Below are 23,325 nucleotides of genomic sequence, written 5' to 3' on the forward strand. Positions count from 1 at the left end.
TTGTCTCTGACTGCTCTGGAGATCATAACTCTGTGTCTATAGGACCCCCAAGGTGTTATGAGATCCTCCCATCTAAAGACAAAAGTCAACGCCAGAAAGAACCAAGATCAGAGGCTCGTCTTTCTAACCTCTCTTTCATCTTTGCTACCTTTTTAAGATGATCAGAGCTGAGTGACCTTTTTTTGGCCTCAGTTACTGGGCTCCGGTGGATGTTTATAGGAAAGAAAAACCCCACCCTGAGCCAACATAGCAAACAGACAGCCCTAGCACTCTGGTATGTTTAGTTTCCATTCATCTTACAGCTGGACGAGGGGAAAAAGGGAGGCATGGAACTGGCCCTTCTCCAGGCAAGATGCCAGCCTCAGCTCTTAGACAATCCTGGTTTGTATGGGCTTCAATGCCACATTCACAGCCTTCTCCACACTTCACGATGGTCCCTCCCTCTTAAGAGAAGGGATACCTGGAGGTTTAAAAGAGCAAGGGTTTGGAGATCAGCCTCAGACCTTCTGGACGTGAACAGACCCAGGCTAGAAGTAGCATCATGTCTGAGTGGAGGTGCCTCAACTGTGTCAGTTTTTTGCTGACCTTGCTCCTTGAACTGACATACCAGGGACCCCCTGATCCCTCCTCATCAAACACAAAGGTCAGTTTGGGGATAAGGGAACAAAGCTCTGGGATATGTGAGAAACTGAGCTCCTTGGGGAGGAATATGGGAAGGCATAGAATACTTCTTCAATCCAAGGCAGAGAAGCAAAGGCCAGAGAAAAGAGTCAGTGTTTGCTGCACAAGTGTCAGAAGCTGTACAAGGGTCTAAGATTTATTATTTCAGTTAGTTTTCATAGGATCCCTGTGCGCCAGCCTCTATTATTATCCCCCCCTTTGGAAAGGAGCAAAGGCTCAGAGGTTAAGACACAGGAAGTATGAGAATCAGAACTTGAACCTAAGTCCATCTGACCCCAGATTGCTTCCATTTCCCACTACCACGTAAAGAGTGAATTAGATGTGCATGACGTGTGGGTATATAAATGGACCAAGAGTTTGGAAAAGGTGCCAGGTGTTGGTGGTTCACATCTACAATCCTCAGGAAGCTGAGATCTGAGGATCAAGGTTCAAAGCCATCCTATACAGGAAAGTCCATAGGACTGTTGTCTCCAAATAACCACACACACACACACACACACACACACACACACACACACACTCCAGAAGTGGAGCTGTGGCTCAAGTGGTTATAAGCAGAAAAACTCAGGGACTGTGCCCAGGCCCTGAATTCAAGCCTCCATACACACACACACACACACACACACACCACCACCACCACCACCACCACCACCACCACCACCTTCAGAAAAGGCGAGGAAGAAAATCACATCCTTACTGTGTAACCTCACAGTTTGTGAGCCTCCTGAAATACATTTTTGTTTTTTGTTTTTTTTTATGATCACAAAATAAGTTTTATCCATTCTACAGTGTTTCAGAATTACCAGCTGATTTTAAACACAAAGTAGATATAGACGCTAATGGTGGCTAACCTGGCATGTTTCTTATAGCAAACTGCTGTTCATGCAACACGTGTGCTCAAGGGGAAGGCACAGGATCTCCTACAATGAGCTACCTTATAAAGAGTTCTTTTTGTACAAATTAATTTATGTCACATTTAATTTAGTGTGCAGAACCTCAAAACTGAGGTACTGAAATACGTTTTTGAATTGTGAACAATCAATAGTATTTACCTCATGAGCTGATGTGAAAATTCAATGTGATCATAGATGTCAGATGCTTTACATGCTTTTAGCACTTGATTGCACAGACTGGGTTCAATTCTTCATACCTGGGACCGGAAAGAAGAAAAAAAGAATATATAGAGTGTCTTGCACAGAGTAATATCCAATGAATATAATTATTTGGCTATGTTCTAAAGCCTTATGGTAAAGTGTCATATTTGGTCTAAAACAAAATCCATGGATCAGCATCTTTTGGGAACTTATTAGTAAGGTAAGATCTCTGAACTGGAGGTGTAGCTCAAGTGGTAGAGTGTAAGTCTTCAGTGAAAAAGGTAAATAAGAGTGCAAGGCTCAGTACCAGCAAAGAAAGAAAGGTAAGATCTTAAGCTTCACTCCAGATCTGCTAAATCAGAATCTTTTCCAGCTACTCAGGAGGCTGAGATCTGAGGGTCAAAGTTCAAATCCAATATGGGCAGGAAAGTATATGAGACACTTATCTCCAATTAACCTCAAAATGAAGAGAAGTAGAGCTGTGGCTTAAGTAGTAGAACACCATCCTTGAGTAAGAAAGCTAAGAATGAGGCAGGGTGCCAATGCTTCACAACTGTAATCCTAGCTATTTAAGAGGATGATATCTAAGGATCATAGTTCAAAGCCAACTCAGACAGGAAAGTCCATGAGACTTTTGTTTATTTGGTTTTGGTCATCATAAGGCTTGAATTCAGGGCCTGGGCACTGTCCCTGGGCTCATTGGCTCAAGGCTAGTGCTAAAAGTGGTAGAGTACTAGCCTTGAGCAAAAGAGCCCAGACTTTCCTGCCCAAGCTGACTTCAAATCATGATCCTCAAATCTCAACCTTCAATGTAGCTAGGATTACAGACATGAGCCACCTGTGCCAGGTAAACTTTGCAGTGCTTTTTTTTTGTTTTCCATGAAACTCTTATCTCCATTTAAAAAAATCAGAGTAAAAAGCTGGAAATGATATGGCTCAAGTGCTGGAGTACTAGCCTTGAGCAATAAGCATCCAGGCCCTGTATTCAAGCCCCAGGAATAGCACAAGATGAGGGGCAGGCATGGACAGGGGAGGGAAATGGGACCAAGACATGAGAAAGGGTATCAATGTTTGTGAAGTAATGCACCTTCTATCTGGTGAATATAATGTAACCCTTCTATTAATTACAATAACAAATATATGGGGGAAAAAACTTGGTTGAGACTGTGAATGTGGCTTAGCAGTTGTGATTGCCTAGCATGAATGAAGCCCTGGGTTCAATTCTTCATTACCACATAAACAGATTAAGCTAGAAGTGACAATGTGGGCTCAAATCGTAGCGTGCTAGCCTTGAGCAAAAGAAGCTCAAGGGCAGTATACAGGCCTTGAGTTTAAGCCCCAGAACTGTAAAAAAAAGGTAAGAACAAGAGCCCAAGCCCTGAAGCCCCAGTAATGGGACACACACACACACACACACACACACACACACACACACACACACGTGTGTGCGCACATGCATGCACGCCTCTGGAAAAAAATACTTAAACTTTGTATGTATACGAATCTCTCAGCAAAATTCAGATTCTGTATTTTGGGGTGGGGTGTTCTGTGTGTGTGCGTGTGTGTATGTGTGCGTGCGCGTGTGTGTGTGTGTGTGTGTGTGTGTGTGTGTTGCGTGTGCTAATACTGTACTTAAATTCAGTGCCTGATTGTTATCCCTTAGCTTTTTTTGCTCAAGACTGGCACTCTACCACTTGATCCATTCTTCCACTTCTGGCTTTTTTGGTGGTTAATTGGAGATAAGAGTCTCACTGAGTTTCTTGCTCAGGACAGGTTTGAGTCTCAGTCCTCAGATCTCAGGACTTGAGACACTAATCCTCAGCCCAGAGGTTTTTTTGAGTCATCCTGTACTATGAGTCTTAGTGAAATATCAAGGAGGTCCACTACATGAACAGAAGTGACCACTTTCCCTCTCTGAGTCTCAGTTTCTCCACCTCTACTTGGATGACAATCTGGAAATCTTAGGTTTTCAAGAGCAGATGAATCTGGGCCAGGAATAGTGCCTAGCTAACTCACTTCTTTCTTTTCCTTCTCAGCTGTTGATGACAAGTTATTCCATACGCTCCACTGTGGTGTCTCGCTATGCTCAGACCTTGGTCACCTCTGTCCTGTTCAATCCACATCCTGAGGCTCATGAAGCCATCTTTGACCTGAATCTGCCTCGCCTTGCATTTATCTCCAATTTTACCATGTAAGTCAAATTCACCCCTTCATTCCCCCTTCATTCATTTGTGCCAACATTTAACTGGACAATCTTTTATTTATCCTTTTAGCAGAGAATAGTGATTAAGAAGATATACTAGGTAGGATAGCCTAGTGGTAGAGTGCTTGGCTAGCATGTGTGAAGCTCTGGGTTCCATTCCTTGGTACCACATACACAGAAAAGGCTGGAAGTGGTGCTGTGACTGAAGTGGTAGAGTGCTAGCCTTGAGAAAGTCCAAGGATAGTGCTCAGGCCCTGAGTTTGAGCCCCAGGACTGGGGAGAAGAAGATGAAGGGGAGGAGAAAGAAGAGGAAGAAGAAATACTCTGAAATCAAACATTTTGCATTTGAATCACAGCTCTGCCAGTTATGGGACTCAGAATACATTCCTTCACTTTTGAATCTCATTTTTCATATCCATAAAATGAGGGAGAAAATTCAAACTCACTTTCAAGGATTAAATTAGTTAATATGTGTGAGAATCTGTGTTAAAATTACTATCAGAAAAAATAGTAACATGCACACAATAGGTACTTGACATTATTAGTTTCAAAAAAATATCAAGGAATCGAGGGGCCAGAAGTGTAGCCTAGTGGTAGAGTGCTTACCTAGCATGCATGAAGACCTGGGTTCGATTCCTTGATAGCAAATACACAGAAAAAGCCAGAAGTGGTGCTGTGGCTCAAGTGGCAGTGCTAGCCTTGAGCAAAAAGTGTCCAAAGACAGTACCCAGGCCCCAGACTGGCAAAAAAATCAAGTAAATAAAAGAAAATGAATAATTTCATACTGCTTTTTGATGCAACATTTTATTCAGTTATGTATTTATATCATTATTCACTTTATTTCATTTCCTCTTTACTTTTTGTAGGGAGAATTTTTAAAATTTAATTTGTTAGGGTGCTGTACAGAGGGATTACAATTACATGTGTAAGGTATTGAGTATGTTTCTTCTTGAACATTGTTACCCTCCTCATGTTTTTCCCCCACTTTCCCTCACCCCCAATCCTCACCCCGCAACACACACACACTAAGTTGTAAAGTTCATTTACAACATATTGTCTTGTGAGTATCGCTGTTACCCATGCTTCTGACTATATGACTATACCATGCTGGGTATAAGTGAAAGAGGAAGATGTGTTGCACATACCCTCTGCTCCTGAAGTCTAGTCTAATAAGGGAGCCATGAGAAAGGAAGCAGGTGGTTTAAATACAGTCTGCTAGGAGGAAAGAGAAGAATGGGAATGGGAAGGCCAAGCAAGAGGCAGTGTTCAGTTCCCTGCCCCCAGTCTGTTAAAAGAATGCCTTGGAGAGAAGATTACTAAACTAAGGCTAGAAATAGGAAATGTCCACCAACCAGTCATGAGAACACAGGGTTAAAGAATGAAGGCACAGATGTTCCCTCATGAGAACTGTATGTGCGTATATGTCACTGAGGTCTTAAAGACAGACAAGGGGCAGAACAGTGGTCAGAAATGAGATTTGAGAGGCAAAGAACCACACCAAACTGTGGACAGCTTCCAAAGCTAAAGAGAATACTTGGATCTTACTGCCCAAATGCATGTGTTTATTAAACCTTATGTTCTATTTAATCTACTACAGAGCAGATAGATTACACTCATTATGAATCATAGGAAGATCATTGATTAAAGGATGAAGAACAACTCTGCAGAGTGCTAATTCTTGATTGGTCCCCGGCCAATTTCCCCAGGAGCATGCACACTCAGTTTGGAAATAACTGGAGCCAATAACGAGGCAACGTGGCAAGGTTTAGAACAATGAGTGACAGTTGTGAAGTAGGTGGGCTGAAAAGGCCAGCCAGGAAGCTAGGAGACCAAATAAGGAAATAGCTACAGAGTCTGTGTAAAGGGTGCTGGAGGCTAGAACAAGACGGTGGGGTGTGGGGAGAGGAGAGGCGATTTGAGAGACCACTGCAAAGAGAAGCGACATGACAGTATGAGAAGAACAAGCAAATTGACAGTGACTGCCTTTTCTCAGCTTGTCAGACCTGGGAGATAACTTGGTCAACCTTGGTTGAAATGAAAAGAAGGCTTAGCAGGGCCCCCTATTAGCCAATATGACACCTCAGTGTGAATTATAAAACAGTGTCTGACTTTGGGTACAGCCACACTCTCAGCTCTAGCAAATTAGTGAGCTCAGACCAGGCAGAATTTCTGCCCTTGCTCAGCTGTCTTCACCCCTGTGTGTTGGGCCAAGGCACTTGTGCCTTAAACAGCCTACAGCCTCGCGCTGTCATTGTGCCCAATAGAACCTTCAGGCCCTGCCCTAAAGATTAGCTAGGACGGAGGAGGTGATTGTGTGAAGTCAGAGTGGGGGATAAAGGAGACAGAAGCAATGAGGGCAATCAAGGAGGGCTTCCTGGTATTAAGATTTCCATTAGGGTAAAATTTAAAAGGGAACAACATTGTTGTATGCAAGGGACCAAGAAAAACAAAGACAAAGACAGAAATAAATCACACAATACCACAAACAAACCAAAATCCAGGAATGTGATAGAATTAGGAGGCTAACCTGACAGGTTTGCAGTCACTTGAGGTTAAGGGCTGTCACTTGAGGTAAGGGCTGTCACTTGACGTAAGGGCCAAGTAGCTAGGAAGAATTTGGATTTATTTATTTTTTTTGTTTCAATAGAAAACAAAAAAACAAAAAGAAACACCAAAAGAATTTTTTTTAATTAAGCAAAGCAGACTGGAGGAAATGTTCTTGGGCAGAATCTGTGGAAAGTATGCTGACTAGAGGCAGCACACACAGAGGCCTCAGTGTGCTGCTGCCAGAGCAGCTCCACCCTGCCCCCTCACCCCCCAGGAGACCTTGGGGTCCTGCCAGCTCGGCCCACCCCCGCACTAGCCCAGCCATAGCAACTGGGTTTCAGATGCCTTGAAATACTCCTTGCCTAAGTGGTCTCTTCTGCCAGCTAAGAATCCTCCCTGGAGGCAGAGGCCTATCCTTGCCTCAGTTACCCCATTTCCTAAATGGAGACTATTATACTTGACTCCTAGAGAGTTATGTTAATATTCTCCAGAGCATCAACTTCCCTGACACCCCCTCTACATTTTGAGACCCATTCATGACTCTATTTTTTCATCATGGCAAAAAATCCTTGCTGCCCTAATGAACTCATCAAACATTGGGTTCAAAACCCTCAATTCTCTGCCCTTCTCTCCCTGCTCATATCTTCCATTGCTCTGAGTTTTTCTGGTTGGCTTGGATGTCCACTCAGAAAAAACTCACCGAGTGCTTCCTGTGGGCCAGACCCTATTCCAGACACTAGAGATATAGCAACAAATAAAGCAGACAAAATCACCTTTGTACAACTACATACAATATTTTTTTTGCCAGTCCTGGGCTTGAGCTCAGGGCCTGAGCCCTGTCCTTGGACTTTCTCAAGGCTAGAGCTCTACCACTTGAGCCTCAGCACCACTTTTGGCTTTTTTCTATGTATGTGGTACCAAGGAATCGAACCCGGGTCTTCGTGCATGCTATGCAAAGCACTCTACCACAAGGCCAAACTCCTGGCCCCAACATACAATAATTTTTTAGAGAAAAAAATAGTTTGTGATAGGTGCTGGTGCAGACAGCTCTCTGGAGGCTGAGAGCTGAGGATTGTGGTTCAAAGCTTTCCCAGGCAGGAAAGTCAGTGAAACTTTTATTTCTAATTAACCCCTAGAACCCCAGAAGTGATGCTTTGGCTCAAAGTGGTAGAGTACTAGCCTTGACGGACAATGACAAGGTTCCACAATTGATAAAGTTCATGCCCCATAACCAACAAAGAAACAACAAAAAAAAATCAAAACAGACAAAATCTTTGCCCTCAAAATTCTCACAATGTATCAGAGAAAGTAAGGCATAAAACAAACAAATAAGTCAGTTTGTTGATGAGAAATGCTACAAAAATTGAATATCTAGTAAGGAAGTAAAAGATGATAAAGTAATCAAAGATAGCTCTCTGCGGAAGTGACTTTTAAACACAGATCTGAAGAAAGAGAGGGTGTGAATACTTGCAAAGACCTGCAGAAAGAAGATTCCAGGCCAAGGGAATAGTAGTTGTAAAGTCTCTGAGACAGGAATGTACTAAACACGGGTCGGGAGTTTGGCCTATGATAGAATGCTTGACTAGTAGGAACAAAGACCCAGGTTTGAGTCCTTAGTACCATATACACAGAAAAAAGCTGTGGCTCAAGTGGTCGAGCTCCAGCCTTAAGGAAAGCCCAAGGACAGTGCTCAGGCTCTGAGTTCAAGCCCTAGGACTGGCAAAAAAAAGGAATGTATTAAACACATTCAAGACATAGCAAGGAACACTAATCATAAAGGCCAAGCAATGGGAAAAAAAACTAACTGCACATTTACCAATAAACAAATAAAGAATTGGAATGCTATTCAGTCACTTGTGACAACCTGAATGGAACCAGAGGACATTACGTTAAGTGGAGTAAGCCAGGCACAGAACAATTACCTCATGATCTCATTCCTATATGCAATACAGAAAAAAACATGATCTCATACAATTTGAAAGTCCATGGTAGTTCTGAGATTAGGGGGATAAGTAGAGATAGGGAAAGGTTGATTAATGGGTACCAAGTTGTAGTTAGCCAGGAGGCATAAGCCCTGGGAAATTATTGTAAGTATTGTGACTGCAAAAAATAATTATGTACTGTGCATTTTTAAAACCAAAAGAAAGGGGCCAGGTATTCATGGCTCATACCTTTAATCCTAGCTACGTAGAAGGCTGAGATCTGAGGATCATGGTTCAAAGCCAACCTGAGGCAAGTCCATGAGACTTTTATCACAATTAACCACCAAAAAGCTAGAAATGAAACTGTGATTCAAATGGCAAAGTACTAGCCTTGAGCAAAAAAGCTCAGGGACAGCGCCCAGTCCCTAAGTGCAAGCAAGTATAATTTAAACATTACATTATATATGCTTATGCATGTATAAAATCTTGTGTGCGCATCTGTAAACTTTATGTGTTTTAGTATCAGTTAAATTCAATTTGAATTATATATATATATAAAAGTATATACATAGCTGGGTGCTGGTTGCTCACAACTGTAACCCTAGCTACTCAGGAGGCTGAGATCTGAGGATCACGGTTCAGAGCCAGCCCAGGCATGAAAGCCTGTGAGAATCTTATTTGCAATTAGTCATCAGAAAAAGGGAAGTGGTGCTGTGGCTCAAGTAGTAGAGTGCTAGCCTTGAGCTGAAGGACTCAGGGACAACACCCAAGCTCAGAGTTCAAGCCCCATGACTGACAAAAAATAAAACAGAAATAAACACGTATATATATACGTGTGTATATATATATATATATATGTATGTATGTATAGCTGGAGGCAGGAAAATAAAGATTTCAAGCCCCATTTAAGTTATATATGAGACCTTATCTCCAAAAACAAAAATAAAAGGGGTGGAGACATAGTTCAAGTGGTAGAGTGAGGCTGTGAGCAAGCAAGTGGAGCTCAGCATGTGTGTGTATATATATATACATATATTATCTATACATATTCTATATACGTATATATTCTATATACATGCATAGTATGTATATGTGTATATATATAATACAAGACAGAATCAATACCTCATAGCATAAGGAAAGGAGAGCAGATTCTTACCGTGGAACTGAAACCTTTGAAACTATGAGCCCAAATAAATATTTTTCTCTTAAAAAATAGGACTAAGGCTGCATACTGGTGGCTCATGACTGTAATCCAAGTCACTCAGGAGGTTTATATCTGAAGATTTAGGTGAGAAGCCAACCCAGGCTAAAAAAGCTAAAAGTAGGAGGGCTTTGCGGCGTGGCTCCCGTGAGTCGCTCTCCATCATGGCCGGCGTGCTGAAGAAGACCACTGGCCTGGTGGGCTTGGCTGTTTGTGAAACTCCTCACGTGCCGGGGCCAACCGGCAGCAAACCAGGGTTCGCAGGTTGGGGTTCCTGAAATAGGGGGCAAGGACTAGGAAGAAATAGAAGAGACAGACACACCGGGTCCGGGGTCCGGGATGTCTGCAGTCCAGGTAAAGACTGCTGCGTTTATTTTTCACTCCCGCTTCTTCCCTTCTTGAGACCCAGGGAACTTCCAGGTGTTAGGACATTCATATGGTAAATCTCAGGTCATTTAAACAGAATAAGGCCAGAAAACAATAAGATGATAAAGCCATTGTCTGATGCAAATCAAGGTACAGTTTGATTCCACTCTGGCTCCCAACACTCACGACAGGCTAACAATATTGTACAAAAAGATTCTTGATGTTCTGGAGCTATTCCCTAAAAATGCAGCATACAGAAAGTATACAGAACAGATTACAAATGAGAAATTCAATATGGTTAAAGCCGAACCAGATGTTAAAAAATTAGAAGACAAACTTCAGGGTAGCCAACTAGAAGAGGTGATTCTTCAGGCTGAGAAGGAACTAAGTCTGGCAAGAAAAATGTTAGAGTGGAAACCATGGGAGCCATTAGTGGAAGAGCCTCCTGCCAACCAGTGGAAATGGCCAATATAAGCATTGTCAAAAGTCTTTGATCTGTTAATGGGCAACTATATAATTAAATGTTCTGTTATATTAAAAATGTGTGCTATCTTGATTAAGAATACTGAGGACTTGCTTAGGAGCCTTGTTAGTGATTGTGGTATTAGCATTTTGTCAGTTGCACAGTATTCTCTCAAATTATTTCAAAGATGGAGTTTTTTTGAACAGAAAGGTTGGGGTAAGATTTGAGAGTTAATTGATAGAGTTTCTACAGATAACACTATACACAGACCTTAAGCATAAAACCTAAATTTTTTTTATTTTGAAACATAGACAAAATGAAATTTTATTGTCTAAATGAATTTATTGGTAACTTGAATGGTCATGAGAGTGAAGATGTTCAGTTATGAGAAAAGTGTCAAAAAATAGCTTGTGGCAGGCACCAGGGCTATAAACCTAGATACTCAAGAGACTGAGATCTGGTTCAAAGCCAGCCTGGGCAGAAAAGTCTCCATGAGACTTCCTGTTAACCACTGAACATCTGGAAATGGCACTGTGACTCAAGTGGTAGATTGCTAGCCTTGAACACAAAATGCCTCAAGGACAGGACCCAGGCTCTGTGTTTAAGCACTACAACCAACAACAACAACAACAAAAATAGTTTGTGATAAAATTTTAAATTGTGGCTAACCTCTTTGGCTCTGATCTTATGTATAAAACAAAATTAAAATATATAAATATAAAAAAAGCTAAAAGTAAAGCTATGCATCAAGTTGTAGATCGCCAGTCTTGAATAAAAAAGTGAAGGGACAGCACCTAGGCCCTGAGTTTAAGCCTCAGTACTAGCAACCAAAAAGAAAAAAAAAGAAATGAATAAATAAATTAGAGCGAAGGATGTATTTCAAGGGCATAGACTTGCTTAGTATGCATGAGGATCTAGGGAGAAATGGGATTAAGAAATGAACCATCAGCCAGATTGTGTAGGTTTACAGTGGGCCTAGGGAGGGGTTTGACTTTGAGTTGATATGAAAGCCACAAAGAATTTTGAGCAGAGGAAATACATGTCCTGATTTAGGGGTAATCAGACCTGCTTCAAGGAGAGTAAACTATCAGGAGCAAGGGTTTAAAGGGGTAGGCCAGCTAGTAGATGACTGCATTTACCATGAAAGAAATGTTGGTAGTTATTGTGGGAGTGGTGAGAAGTGGAAAGATTGTGACTATAGTCTAAAGATAGAGCCCAAACTCCCTAATGGATTGTACGTGGAGTGTGAGAGGAAGAAGGGAGTTAAGCATGTCTTTAAGATTTTAGCCAAGCAACTATTTCCTGAGATAAGGAAGAGCAAAGAGAAGAACAGATTTGGGAAGAGGAGACAACAAAAGCAGAGTTTGGAATATGTTAAGCTTGAGATATCCATGGAACATTCTGCTGGAGATGTCAAGGAAGCAATTGGATATATGACTCTGGAGTTCAGGGGATAGATCTATCCTAGAGATACAGATTTGGGAGTCAGCTGTGTATAAATAGTATGTAAGGCCATGGGACTTGATGACATCACCTAAGGAGTGAATGTAGAAAGGACACAAAAGGGGAGGCAAAGGGGGATGAAAGGAAATGAAAGGAGGTCAAGAATAGAGACCCAGAGTGTTCTAAAGATTTAGAAATCAAGAAGAGAGGTTGCTAACAAAGGAGCCTGAGCAGGCATGGCCAGAGAGCTTTACTTACCCATAGCCTCCTTTTCTCTCAGGCTTAAATCCAAGGTCGTGTCCTGTAGGACCCTTTCTTAAAGGTTTGAGAAAAAAGGGTTTTCCCCTTTCTATAAATGTGTGTGCTGACGGGTCACACCCATAATCCTAGCTTCCCCCTTCTCCTTCCCCCCCCCTCCTCCTCCTCCTCCTCCTCCTCCTCCTCCTCTTCTTCTTCTTCTTCTTCTTCTTCTTCTTCTTCTTCTTCTTCTTCTTCTTCTTCTTCTTCTTCTTCTTTTTCTTCTCCTTCTCCTTCTCCTCCTCCCCCTCCCTCCTCCTCCTCCTCCTCCTCCTCCTCCTCCTCCTCCTCCTCCTCCTCCTCCTCCTCCTCCTCCTCTTCTTCTTCTTCTTCTTCTTCTTCTTCTTCTTCTTCTTCTTCTTCTTCTTCTTCTTCTTCTTCTTCTTCTCCTCCTTCTCCTTCTCCTTCTCCTTCTCCTTCTTCTTCTTCTTTTCTCCCTGCTTGAACTCTGAGCCTGAGTGTACTGTCCCTGAGCTCTACCACTTGAGCCATAGCACCACTTCTGGTTTTCTGGTGGTTAATTGGAGATAAGAGTCTCCAATGGACTTTTCATGCCCTGGCTGGCTTTGAACCGCAATCCTCAGATTTCAGCCTCCTGAGTAGCTAGGATTAAAGGTGTGAGCCACCACGCCTGGCTGCAATATGTATTTTTAAGACAATGTTTAACTATGTAGCCTAGACAACTTGAACTTCATGTCTCAGCCTCCGAGTGCTGGGATTACAGTTCTACACCATCACACTCACCCCAATGTTTTATAATATTTTATATTTTATAATGTTTTAAACAAATAGTGAAACAATTATATATAACAACTAAAGATAACATTAGTAATTAAAATGTTGTTAATGTCCCTTTTAAAAGATTTTGTGGGATCAGGGTCATGGCTCTGTTGGTAAAGTGCTAGCTAATGAGCAAAAGCATCAGATACAAAGTTCAAGTCTTGGTCTCGGACCTAAATTTTTTTAAGTGCCAGGTGCTGGTGTCTCATGCCTGTAATCACAGCTCTTCTGGAGGCTGAGATCTGAGAACCATGGTTCAAAGACAGCCAGGGAAGAAAGGTTCATCGACTCTTATCTCCAATTAACTACTAAAAAAAATAAAAAAAAAACTGGAAGAGAAGCTGTGCCTCAAGTTGTAGAGCACTAGCTTTGAGCACAAAAGCTAAGAAAAAGTGCCAAGCTCAGAGTTCACATCTGGGATCAGGAAAAAAAATTGAAAAAGAAAAAAAAAAGAACGAACTTTTGTGTACTAAGTGGCAAAATTCATTCAACACTTTGAAAAACACTGTAACATTAGGTCCACCATCTGTTAGGTGGTCTCCATTTCCCCATCTGACAAATGGATATCATGAAAACAACTTCATCCTATTTTCTCTCCCTTTTCTCTTCTCCTGCTATTTTGTTCTTTCTCTCTCCTGACCCCTATTCTACTCCTGTTGTTGTATTTTTTGTTTGTCTGAACATCTTTAATCCCTTTCTGTCTCTCCTGTCTTTTATTTCCCTCTCCATCAGGACCATCAACAATAAAGTCTATGTTGCAGAAATCAAAGAGAAGCAGCAAGCCAAGAAAATGTATGAGGAAGCTCATAAGCAAGGAATGACAGCCGCACATGTAGGCATCAGGTAAGATTCCATCACTCTGAAATAGGACCAGGTCATATTAGCTGAGTGTCAAGGAAGATGTGTGCTTTCTTTGGGTCTTCATCTCTACTTTTATAAAGTAGAGGGAGGAAGGGTGGCAGTAAAGTTGCCTTCAAAGGCTTACATGTGATCATGTGGGTTTGTGGATATCAAAGTCTACAAACAGTAGATATTCAGTAAATGGGAGTTTATGTCCCCATTTTCATTTTTGTGCTTGTTTAGTTCAGTGTGGCTTGCTTAAGCATTGGCATCTCTGGGACAGTTATGTGCAAATAAGACTTTTGTTTATTCTAAATTAAGTGTTGTTTCCTAACTAAGTTCTATTCACTTGGCAAAAGTGGCTTGTCTTCTTTCAATGTTTCCTCTCAACTTCCAAGCGTTTTGTCCTGGATGAAAACTTCACAGTTGGCTATTGCAAACTGAATTACTGCCACATAAACAACCTTCAGTCTAACACATGGGGCAGGAGTGGGTGCACAAAGTTATTTGAAGAGGAAGAGGCATTGTGTGTTAAAAAAAAAACTCCTTTCATTAAATTGAAGCATTAGACCCTAGTTCTTCTGTTCCAGCTCCAGATTTTCACAAACAGTTTCCTTTCTTGTAGGGGAAGTGAGTAAGGAAAACAGGTTAAGGGTGATTGTCTTCATCACTTGACTGTAGGGTCAGCCACTTGGTTGAACCTGAAATTTGGCCTGGTCTTCTGGACTAAAGCAAAAGCAACTCCTAACAGCTCTCCTACTCCTTAGGAAATCCAATATTCTTCCCACCCTTCTCCCAGGGACCGGGAATCAGAGAAATTCCGAATCTCTACTAGTCTGGCAGCCAGCACAGAAGTGACATTTGCCCTATCCTATGAGGAACTACTCCAGCGACACCAAGGCCAGTACGAGTTGGTGGTGAGCCTGAGGCCCGGTCAACTGGTGACAAGGCTGAATGTCGAGGTGACAGTGTCAGAAAGAACAGGGTTCGCGTATGTGCATGTGCCACCACTGAGGACGAGCCGGCTGCGTTCCAATGACCGTGCAAGTATGTGGACAAGGTAGTCAACCAGCTTATTCGCTATCCCTGAACAGGAACTGTTCCATAAGTCATCCCATGCTCTTCTGCCAAGGCCCCTGCCACTCAGAGACAGGAGAGCATGCGTGAAGTCGCAGTTTATTTGGGGTCCAACATCTGTCCAGTCATTGGCACAAGCAAGAGCTTGGCACATTACAAACCAGCCAAGGCTTGATATCCCTCATTAATAAGAGTCAATATTTGGAAGAGGGTTGGTATTTTCATACAATGAAGTCTTGTAATAAAAAAATAAGGGAAGCAGGAGCCAGGCTGGCAGAATCCTGCTATGCCCTGGAACCCCATGGAGGGGAGAAGGAAGATGGGCAGGCAGGGGTGCAGGCTGGTCTGGAGGGGCCACTGCAGGCCCCAAGGGCACAGAGGCATCCCACCTGCCCGGCTTCCAGCTGGGCTCCGAGGGTGGGGAGGAGCCCAGGAATGAGGCCCCTAAGCAGCACAGGTGACTTTGGGGCCCAGCCAGGCCCCAGCTCCTCAGAGACCCCACACAGCTCCCCTGAGAGCAGAGGCACAGGAGCAGGCAGCTCCCACGGCCACCCTCCCGGATCTGTGCAACTGCACATCCTGGCTGATTTGACCCTGCTGAGCAGACAGGCATGGGGTGCACACAGTGCAGAGAAGACACACACACTGCCCCATCCCCACTCACGGGCCTCACACGACTCAGCACGTTGCTCTGCCTCTTTCCCCAACCCCAAAACGCGCTTGGGTGGAGGAGATGCCATCTGTGGCCCAGGACCAGGAGGGGAACTTGGCAACGGTGCTCCCCAAATGGACAGAGCAGTGAAGGCTGCATGCTGGTCTTGAGAGTGAGCACTGGTATCCACACTCCCAAGATGCAGACGTTCCCATAGGACATAGGGGCTTTCCACGGTTCTGCTGCACTTTCTTGGCCACATGGACTGCCAGGGAAGCAGGCGTGGTCAGTCCTGGGCTATGGACAGGGAGACTGGTGGTGGGAGGGAGGGATGGCTGGTCCAGGGCCACAGGGCAGCAGCAGGGACCTGGGCCTACAGGACAGGCCATGTGAGTGCTGCAGCCTCTGCTCTTGAGCCCTAGGCTAAAAATGGCAGCTCCCTCCCCCTTCTCCTTAAAGGTTAAAACAGAGGATAGAAGCAATCCTGAGGGGATCAAACAAAACAAAGATTTCTGGAAGGAAGGAAGCCCAGGGAATGTATGTGAGCAGGCGCCCAGGAGTATAGGGGCTCCCTTTGCCCCTAAGCTTCCTGACAGCTGGAGCAGGAAGGAGGGGAGCAGAATTCCCAAGTCTCCATTTTCTCGGGGGCGGGGGGGGCCAGAGAGAGGCCCAGAGAGAGACATGTCTAAATGGACACTTGTGTCGGACTCAAATTCCAGAGCAGTTGCTCTTGTGGCCAGCTCAGCAAACATCCGGGACCAGCAAGTCAGCAGTGATTTCATGAGCCCTACAAGGCTCATTCCCACACGTGCTGCAGGGAGAGAGAGGCAGAGGGGAGGAAAACACATGCAGCTCTGTCCCACAGGGAAACCCTGCTACTCTGCTATTTCCCACAGTCGGGAGGGTATGGGAGAGACCCAGGCCCCGTGTGTGTGTGTGTGTGTGTGTGTGTGTGTGTGTGTGTGTGTGTGTGTGTGTGTGTGTGTGTGTGTGTGTGTGTACCCCTGTGCTCATCCCAGCACACTGCCTCTCTGGGAGGAGACCCAGGCTCCTGGTAGACTTGAGGACTTATGAGCCAGTGGTCTGGACAGAGGCCAGCTTGGAGGCTAGTGGGGCAGGGAGAGGTTGTGAGTGAGGCACAGACTCTAGAAGTGGGGCCCAGGGCAGAGCTGGCTGCATGAGGCGGGTGAGGCAGGTGAGGGAGGGGTCAGAGCAGGAGCAGGCTACAAGGTTTGGGGCTGGGCAGGAAAGTGGGGCAGGTGGAAGGGCCCAAGAGCCAGGGGTGCTGCAATTGATGGGAGGATTCATCTTCTCATGACTTGGCCTTTGGTTGTCCACAACCGTGGCTTCTCTGTTGGCTGAGCCCTCCAAGCCACCCCACTCTGCCCTTCCCTGCCACACACAGGTGAGGCTGCCTCGCCCCCATCCACCAGGATTGAGAGAGGAGAGACCTGTGTTCGAGTCACCTTCTCCCCAACAATGCAAGAACAGTCTGCCTCCTCCCGCTCAGGCATCATGGCTGACTTCCGGGTCCAGTATGACGTGACCATGGAGGATATCATTGGGGATGTGCAGGTGCGGGATTGGGGAAGTGGGTTGACCTTGGGCCTGGGCAATGTGCTGGTGTGGAAGAGCTGTTCTTCTGAGTCTCCTTGGGGATAAGTGGGGTGTGTGATTGGTTAAAGGATGTGCACCAGACTTCCCACTCCTATGAGCACTGCAAACGGCTGGACACTGGGGACTGCAGAAACTGAAATTGGGTCTTTATGTCCTCATCTCAATGTGGGAAGTGATAGACAATTCTGAAGCATCCTTAGGCTGGGAATGGAGGAAGGGAACAGCCTCTGACATTTCTATGTAGTCTTGTGTTCCTTGATTTACCTGTTTTTTCGTTTTGTTTTGTCTCCTTTTTTGTTTCTTTGTTTGTTTTGTCAGTGTGGCGCTTGAATTAAGGGCCAGGGCACTATCCTTGAGTTTCTTTTACTCAAGGCTAGCACTGTAGGATTTTGAGTCACAGTGCCACTTCTGGTTTTCTACTGTTTAACTGAAGATAAGCATCTCGTGTACTTTCTGTAGGGCTGTGTTTGAAGTGTGATACTCAGATCTCAGCCTCCTCATTAGCTCGGATTATAGGCATGAGTCACCAGTGTGGGCCATTACCTGGTTTTCTAATAGGCCATCTGTGTCACTTGAGCCATGTGCCTGAATGCAGAGTCCTTCAGTGATGAACTAGTGAAGATGGTGAAGAGACTTCATGCTTCTTGGGAACAGCTCCGCTGTTCAGACCCTGGGCTCTGGATAGAATAAAAAGAAGATAAGGAGCAAGTGGGGGAAGGCAGGGAGTGAGAGGTATACTCCCACCCCTTTTCCTCCTACTTCCTTGACTGTTCTCCTGACAGTTCCCAACAACTCAGCTCCTTTCTCCACAAGAACCTGAGTTCTCCCTTCACATAGGGATAAGCTTACTCAAAGTAACAGCTTCCCTGATTATGTCTTCTTCCTTCTCCACTGACCAGCATCCTCTTCTGTAATTTCTGCTCAAACAAGTGCATTATATATGGCAGAGTGTGAGAGGGTAAAAGAAAAGGAAGTTTCCTCAAAGACTTGGCCTTGGGAAGAAATGAGTAGGACTTGTTGTTGATTCGGTGCACAGAGTGAAGGAAAAAACATGTAGCAATAGGGAACAGCATATGCAGAGACAGAAAGAGACATCATGGTCTACTCCCCTCAGCTCTAAGCAGATTGGGGTACCTTGCCAGCAGGTGGCAGCATCTGGTGCTCTGCCAAGTAGGTGTGTTTTGTTCACAGAGCTAGTCAGGGGATTCCTTCCTTCCCCTTTCCACAATTGCCTGGAGGAGAAATGTAGCTAGTCAAGGTAGGATCGAGCATAAAAAGCACACTCAACACCCCCATTTCCTGTGGGCTATGACTCTGCCACCATCCTGGAACCCTGCACTCCTGTCCCACTTCCTGTGTAGCTTGTGGCTGGGAGTCTCACCTGTCAAATGCCCTACCTCCATCTGCTCCTTCCCTCAGTCTCCTGTCTGTCATGCACAGAGCTGCGTGGTGTGGGAGACGCTGAAGGAAATGCCACCTAGGTGCCACTTCTTGCCTCTTGGGGAAGGGGAGGAGGGGACACTGACTGGAGGGAGTGACATGCCCTTTGCACCACAAGACAATGTGGGATAGAAACCAAAGTAAAGGGAAAAGAAGATCAGGGACCGCTCTGTGACTGTCCAGGGGCTTTAAAAGTGCAAAGAACTGGTCCTTGTGAAAGAAAGAAGACCTCAGAGCCAATATGGCTGCCGGATGACAGGGAAGGAGGTGGAGTCAGCCTATTCCATGAACAATGTTTGATGGGGCTGGAGAGTGGGAGCATACATTTAAGATACAATCCAGTTGGTGAGAGTGAATGAGGTGAAATAATTCTGTAGTGTTATAAAGTAGCTGAATTATGTTCTATAGGTGAATAGTGGCCTTAGAGGAAATGACAATGCAATGGTTGTGCAGCTGCTATAAGCAGTGGAGAAGGAAAACGTGCACTGAGCCAGGGAAATTGAGGAAAATGAGGGCTGAATCTGAGCAGGGTTTCTATGGAATGAAAAGCTCAGCACCATGACAACTGTTCAGGAGTGAAAAGCAACAGGAGGGAGTAGCTCACTTGAAAGGGCAAAAAGTAACTAAAGGTGACCTTCAGGAGTAGAGAGCAGGGAGCCTGGGATGGTGTTGCTTGGCACGAAAATAACATACAATCAGTGGAGCCCTGGCTCAGAAATAATGCTCCTAAGCTGGGGGTGGTTGCTCATGCCTGAAATCCTAGCTACTTAGGAGGCTGAAATCTGAGGATAGCGGTTCAAAACCAGTCCTGGCACTAAAGAATGTGTGACTCTTATCTCTAGTTAACCACTAGAATAACCAGAAGTGGGGCTGTGGCTCAAGGGGTAGGGTGGTAGCCTTGAGCTGAAGAGCTTAGGAACAGCAACCAGGCTCAGAGTTCAAACACCATGACTCTCCCACAAAAGAAAAAGAAAAATAAAAAAGAAATAATGTTCCTAGCTAGCAATGGTTTACTGCAAGAGCATAGAAGAACTAAAGGTGAAACACAGTTATGGGGAAGAATGAGCCTAGAGATAGTGGTGGACTACATGAGAATAACATACAAACAGGACACTAGTTGCTCACACCTGTAATCTGAGCTACTTAGGAGGCTGAAATTTGAGGATCTGCATTCAAGCCTACCACAGCAGAAAAGTACCTGTGAGAATGTTAGCTCCAGCTAAACACACATAAAATGGAAATAGAGCTGTGGTTCAAAGTATTAGAGTACTAGTCTTGAGGGAAAGAGCTCAGGGACAGAGCCTAGGCCCTGAGTTCAAGCCCCATAACCACCAACAGCAGCAAAACAACAATAATAAACAACATACAAATGATTGGAGGCCTACCACCAGTGTAGTCAGCCAGAAACCAGGAGTTCAAAGCAAAATACTTCCGGGAAAAAAATGAATGAAAAACACACAGGGACATAAGGGGTTGTAGACTTTGCATATCATCTTTATCTTTGCCATGAAGATATCTCCAGCCCCATCCCAGTTAAGCAGGTAAAGAATGTGTGTCTACACAGTGGGGGAGCCAGAGAGTCAGAGCCTAGAGTGAGACAGGAGACATTGGATTACTGCTGGTGATTTGAAGTACAAAAAGGGAGACTCTGAGACAATGCAAGGAAGACAAGTTGCCTGATGGTGACAACTCAGGTAGCCCCTAATCCCACAGCCATTGACAACAAGATTCAATGGATTCTGCTAACTGCAGACAACCTACTTACAGCTAAAACCCCAAGTCGTTGATGATCTCAGAATGCTAGGGCGAGACCTTTGGAGTAAATGTGAGTCCATGTCGATTGTGACATGGACAGTGACAGCATGACGAGGGTTCCTCACAGAGAAGGGCCACTCATGAGCACATTGAGTTTGGAAACACGCTGGGGTCCTAGTTTCCTTTGGTGACAAGTGGAAAGGGAGGTGGAATGATAGAGAGGCTTGCCAGCTCCACAGGAGTGAACTGGAGGTGAGACAGTGGCAGGTGCCAGTCTCCTTAGCATGGATGCTGTGGAGAGCAAAGACCATTGTTAAAAGTGGGAAGAGCCCAACACCATTGGCCCAGACCTGTAATGCTAGCTACTCAGAAAGCTGAAATCTGAGGATCACGGTTCAAACTCAGCCTAGGAAAGGAAAGTCTGTGAGACAATAACTCCAATTAACTACCAAAAAGCTGAAATGGGACCTGTACCTCAAGGGATAGAGGAATAACCTTGACCAGTGCCCAGGACCTGAGTTCAAACCTCATGACCAGCACAAAGTATTTACAAATGTGAAGAAACTTGGGGCAAAGGGTTGTGATCTTGGAGGATACAGACCCCTCGTGAAGAAGATCCTATGGGGTTTGAGCTGGGAGGGGGGTGAGTGGGCAATGGGGGAGGGGCAGAGCATGCACAGGGCAGGCAGAAGGTGCTTGTGGAGCTGCATGGTGATAACCAGAGGGAAAAGTCTATGCACATGGCCACCCTACCCAACCTCAGGGTGGGTTTTACCCACATGGGGGGAAAATCTTTGTCCTTCCATGTCCCTCCTGGCTGCGTGTGGGATGGGACAACCACACTGAGGAGGGCAGCCCCGCAGCACCCACATCAGGGGTGTGGAGGCACAGAGGAGTTCCGACCAGGTGGCATGGCCTTCCCCAGTTCCTACACACCCAGGCCTGGCAGGCTCACAGGCTGCCAGCTGGCTCCTGCTCATGGCCCGGGCGATAGCAGGCGGGGTGGTAGAGGCCTTGGGGAGTGGGCTGCAGTGCTAGCCCTGGGTGCACACACAGGCCTCCCATGCACAGAACTACTTTGAAGCCAGAGGAAGCCACCATGTGCTCTTTGCCCCTGTTGCGGGAGGAAGCAGTGAAGAGCCTGGTGGTCCCAGCTTGCCCAAGGGCAGAGAGGAGGATGGACTGTTTCCCTGGGCAGGAGGAGCTGCTGCAGGCTCCTCCTTCAGGCTTCAGGCAGAGGCTTCAGGGGAGCGCGGGGCCTCAGCAAGCCCAGACATCCCTGGGCTGAGCTGACTCTGGTCCTGAGGGGCCTCCCAGCCCCCTAGCCTTCCCCCAGCTGGCCCAGCCCCCAGGCTCTGCAGAGGCAGAGGGAGAGGTGGAGGGGGCAGGGGCCAGCGGCCAATCACATCCCGGACAGCCCCAGGCATCTGTACCTGGTGCAACCAATCCCCTCTGTACAGCCAGCTCAATTGGCCTCTGCTGCCTCCTCCCCTCCCTGCTCTGCCCAGCAACAGCAGAAAGGAGGTTTGAGGGGGTGAGGGAGGCCCTGCAGACTCCCAGCCCTTGGCAGCAAGGAGCTGGGCCCCAGGCTCATTCTATGGAGGGAGGTCAAAACAATACTTGGAGTTCCTGGAGCCCAGGCCCACGTCCCTGGGGGACCCTCAGCTCTCTCACGGACAGGAACTCACATATTACAGAGATCCTGATCCTTGGAGCCCTGGGCCCCAAGCCAGTCTTCTTCACTCCACAGCTCTGGGCAAGGCCTGGGATGGAGGGCTGAGCAGCCAGCAGAGCCAGTTCTGCTGTGGAGGGAGACCTGAAGCTGCAGCCAACCTCCACACACATGGCCACTGAGCGGGAGCCAGGGAGGCTGCCCGGGATGGACGTGCAGGCTGTTGCTGGGGGAGAGTCTGAGGGTCTGGTGACACTGCACTCACCCTTCTTCCTCTTGTTGCTTTTCCTTCTGTTTGTCCAGATTTATGGGGGTTATTTCATTCACTACTTTGCCCCCAGGGGCCTCCGGCCTGTGGAGAAGAATGTGGTGTTTGTAATTGACGTGAGCGGCTCCATGTTTGGGACCAAGATGAAGCAGGTACCGCTGAGCCTTGGGGCCTTCCTAACAAGTCCTGAGGATACATTCCCACACACCCTACCCTCACCCAATCTCAGCCCCTCAGATCTGACCAGTTGGGGTCTCCCTAGGGACCTGGTGCCTTCCCCAGTGGGAGCCACACTTCCTGCAGCTACAGAATCTGAGCAACCTTGAAACATTGCTCTGTGGGGCTTGAAAGCACGAATAGCCTCCATCCCATATTTCCAGGGCTCAATACTTCCCCAGTTCACTGAACCCTCACGACAGAGAGCCCAGTGATGCTAGACTCCTGAACCAATGTGACCTTTGGTAAGGAAGAGTGAGTCTTGCAGATGCGTCCTCACCTAGGGTGTAGGGGAATGGTGTTTTGAAACCGAGAGGCCTGATGGTCTAGGGTGCTAAAATGGTAGCACTGGAACTCCTACAGTTCTGGGGCCTTGTAACACTTCCATCTGTCACCCTTGAACCACTAGCTTCCCTGAGCCTAGTGTCTCAGTCATGGAGTTCTAGAAGCTGCATTTCCAGCCAGGCTGCTGAAGGATATGAAATTCAAGTGTTCTGGCATAGTAGAGCCTTTGAACCCGCAACCTTTTGACCACAGAGCCCTGGTGAGCTAATGCTAACCAGGTGAGCTAAGCTATTTTGATGACTCACCCAGCGTGTGGTCTCACAGGATGTGTCTCAAATGGGCTTCAGTGCAAAGGAGAGACAGATCAGACTCCAGCTATTTGTGCTCTTTCCATCTTACTCAGGTGTGTGGAGCTCAGGATGCCTGGTGAAGCTCATCTTGCAGGGACACAAACAAGTGGGCTGAGGGCCTGAACCTGAGCCACAGAACTGTGGGTGTCTTTC

General features: G+C 45.9%; 1 protein-coding gene across 1 annotated transcript in view; it reads left to right on the top strand.

Annotated features, from left to right (window-relative positions):
* Positions 1-523: 523 nt before the first annotated feature.
* Positions 524-23,325, top strand: part of Itih6 (inter-alpha-trypsin inhibitor heavy chain family member 6) — a 41,650-nt gene continuing 18,848 nt past the window's right edge. Inside the window, exons 1-6 of the mRNA XM_090327239.1 lie at positions 524-643; positions 3,812-3,966; positions 13,733-13,843; positions 14,640-14,887; positions 16,975-17,144; positions 22,357-22,473. Of these exons, the coding sequence (XP_090183365.1) occupies positions 542-643; positions 3,812-3,966; positions 13,733-13,843; positions 14,640-14,887; positions 16,975-17,144; positions 22,357-22,473 (903 nt within the window). The 5' untranslated portion in view covers positions 524-541. The remainder of the gene's footprint in view (positions 644-3,811; positions 3,967-13,732; positions 13,844-14,639; positions 14,888-16,974; positions 17,145-22,356; positions 22,474-23,325) is intronic.

Source organism: Megascapheus bottae, chromosome X, assembly GCF_031878675.1.
Source record: "Megascapheus bottae isolate mThoBot1 chromosome X, mThoBot2.hap1, whole genome shotgun sequence".
NCBI classification, from domain to species: Eukaryota; Metazoa; Chordata; class Mammalia; order Rodentia; family Geomyidae; genus Megascapheus; species Megascapheus bottae.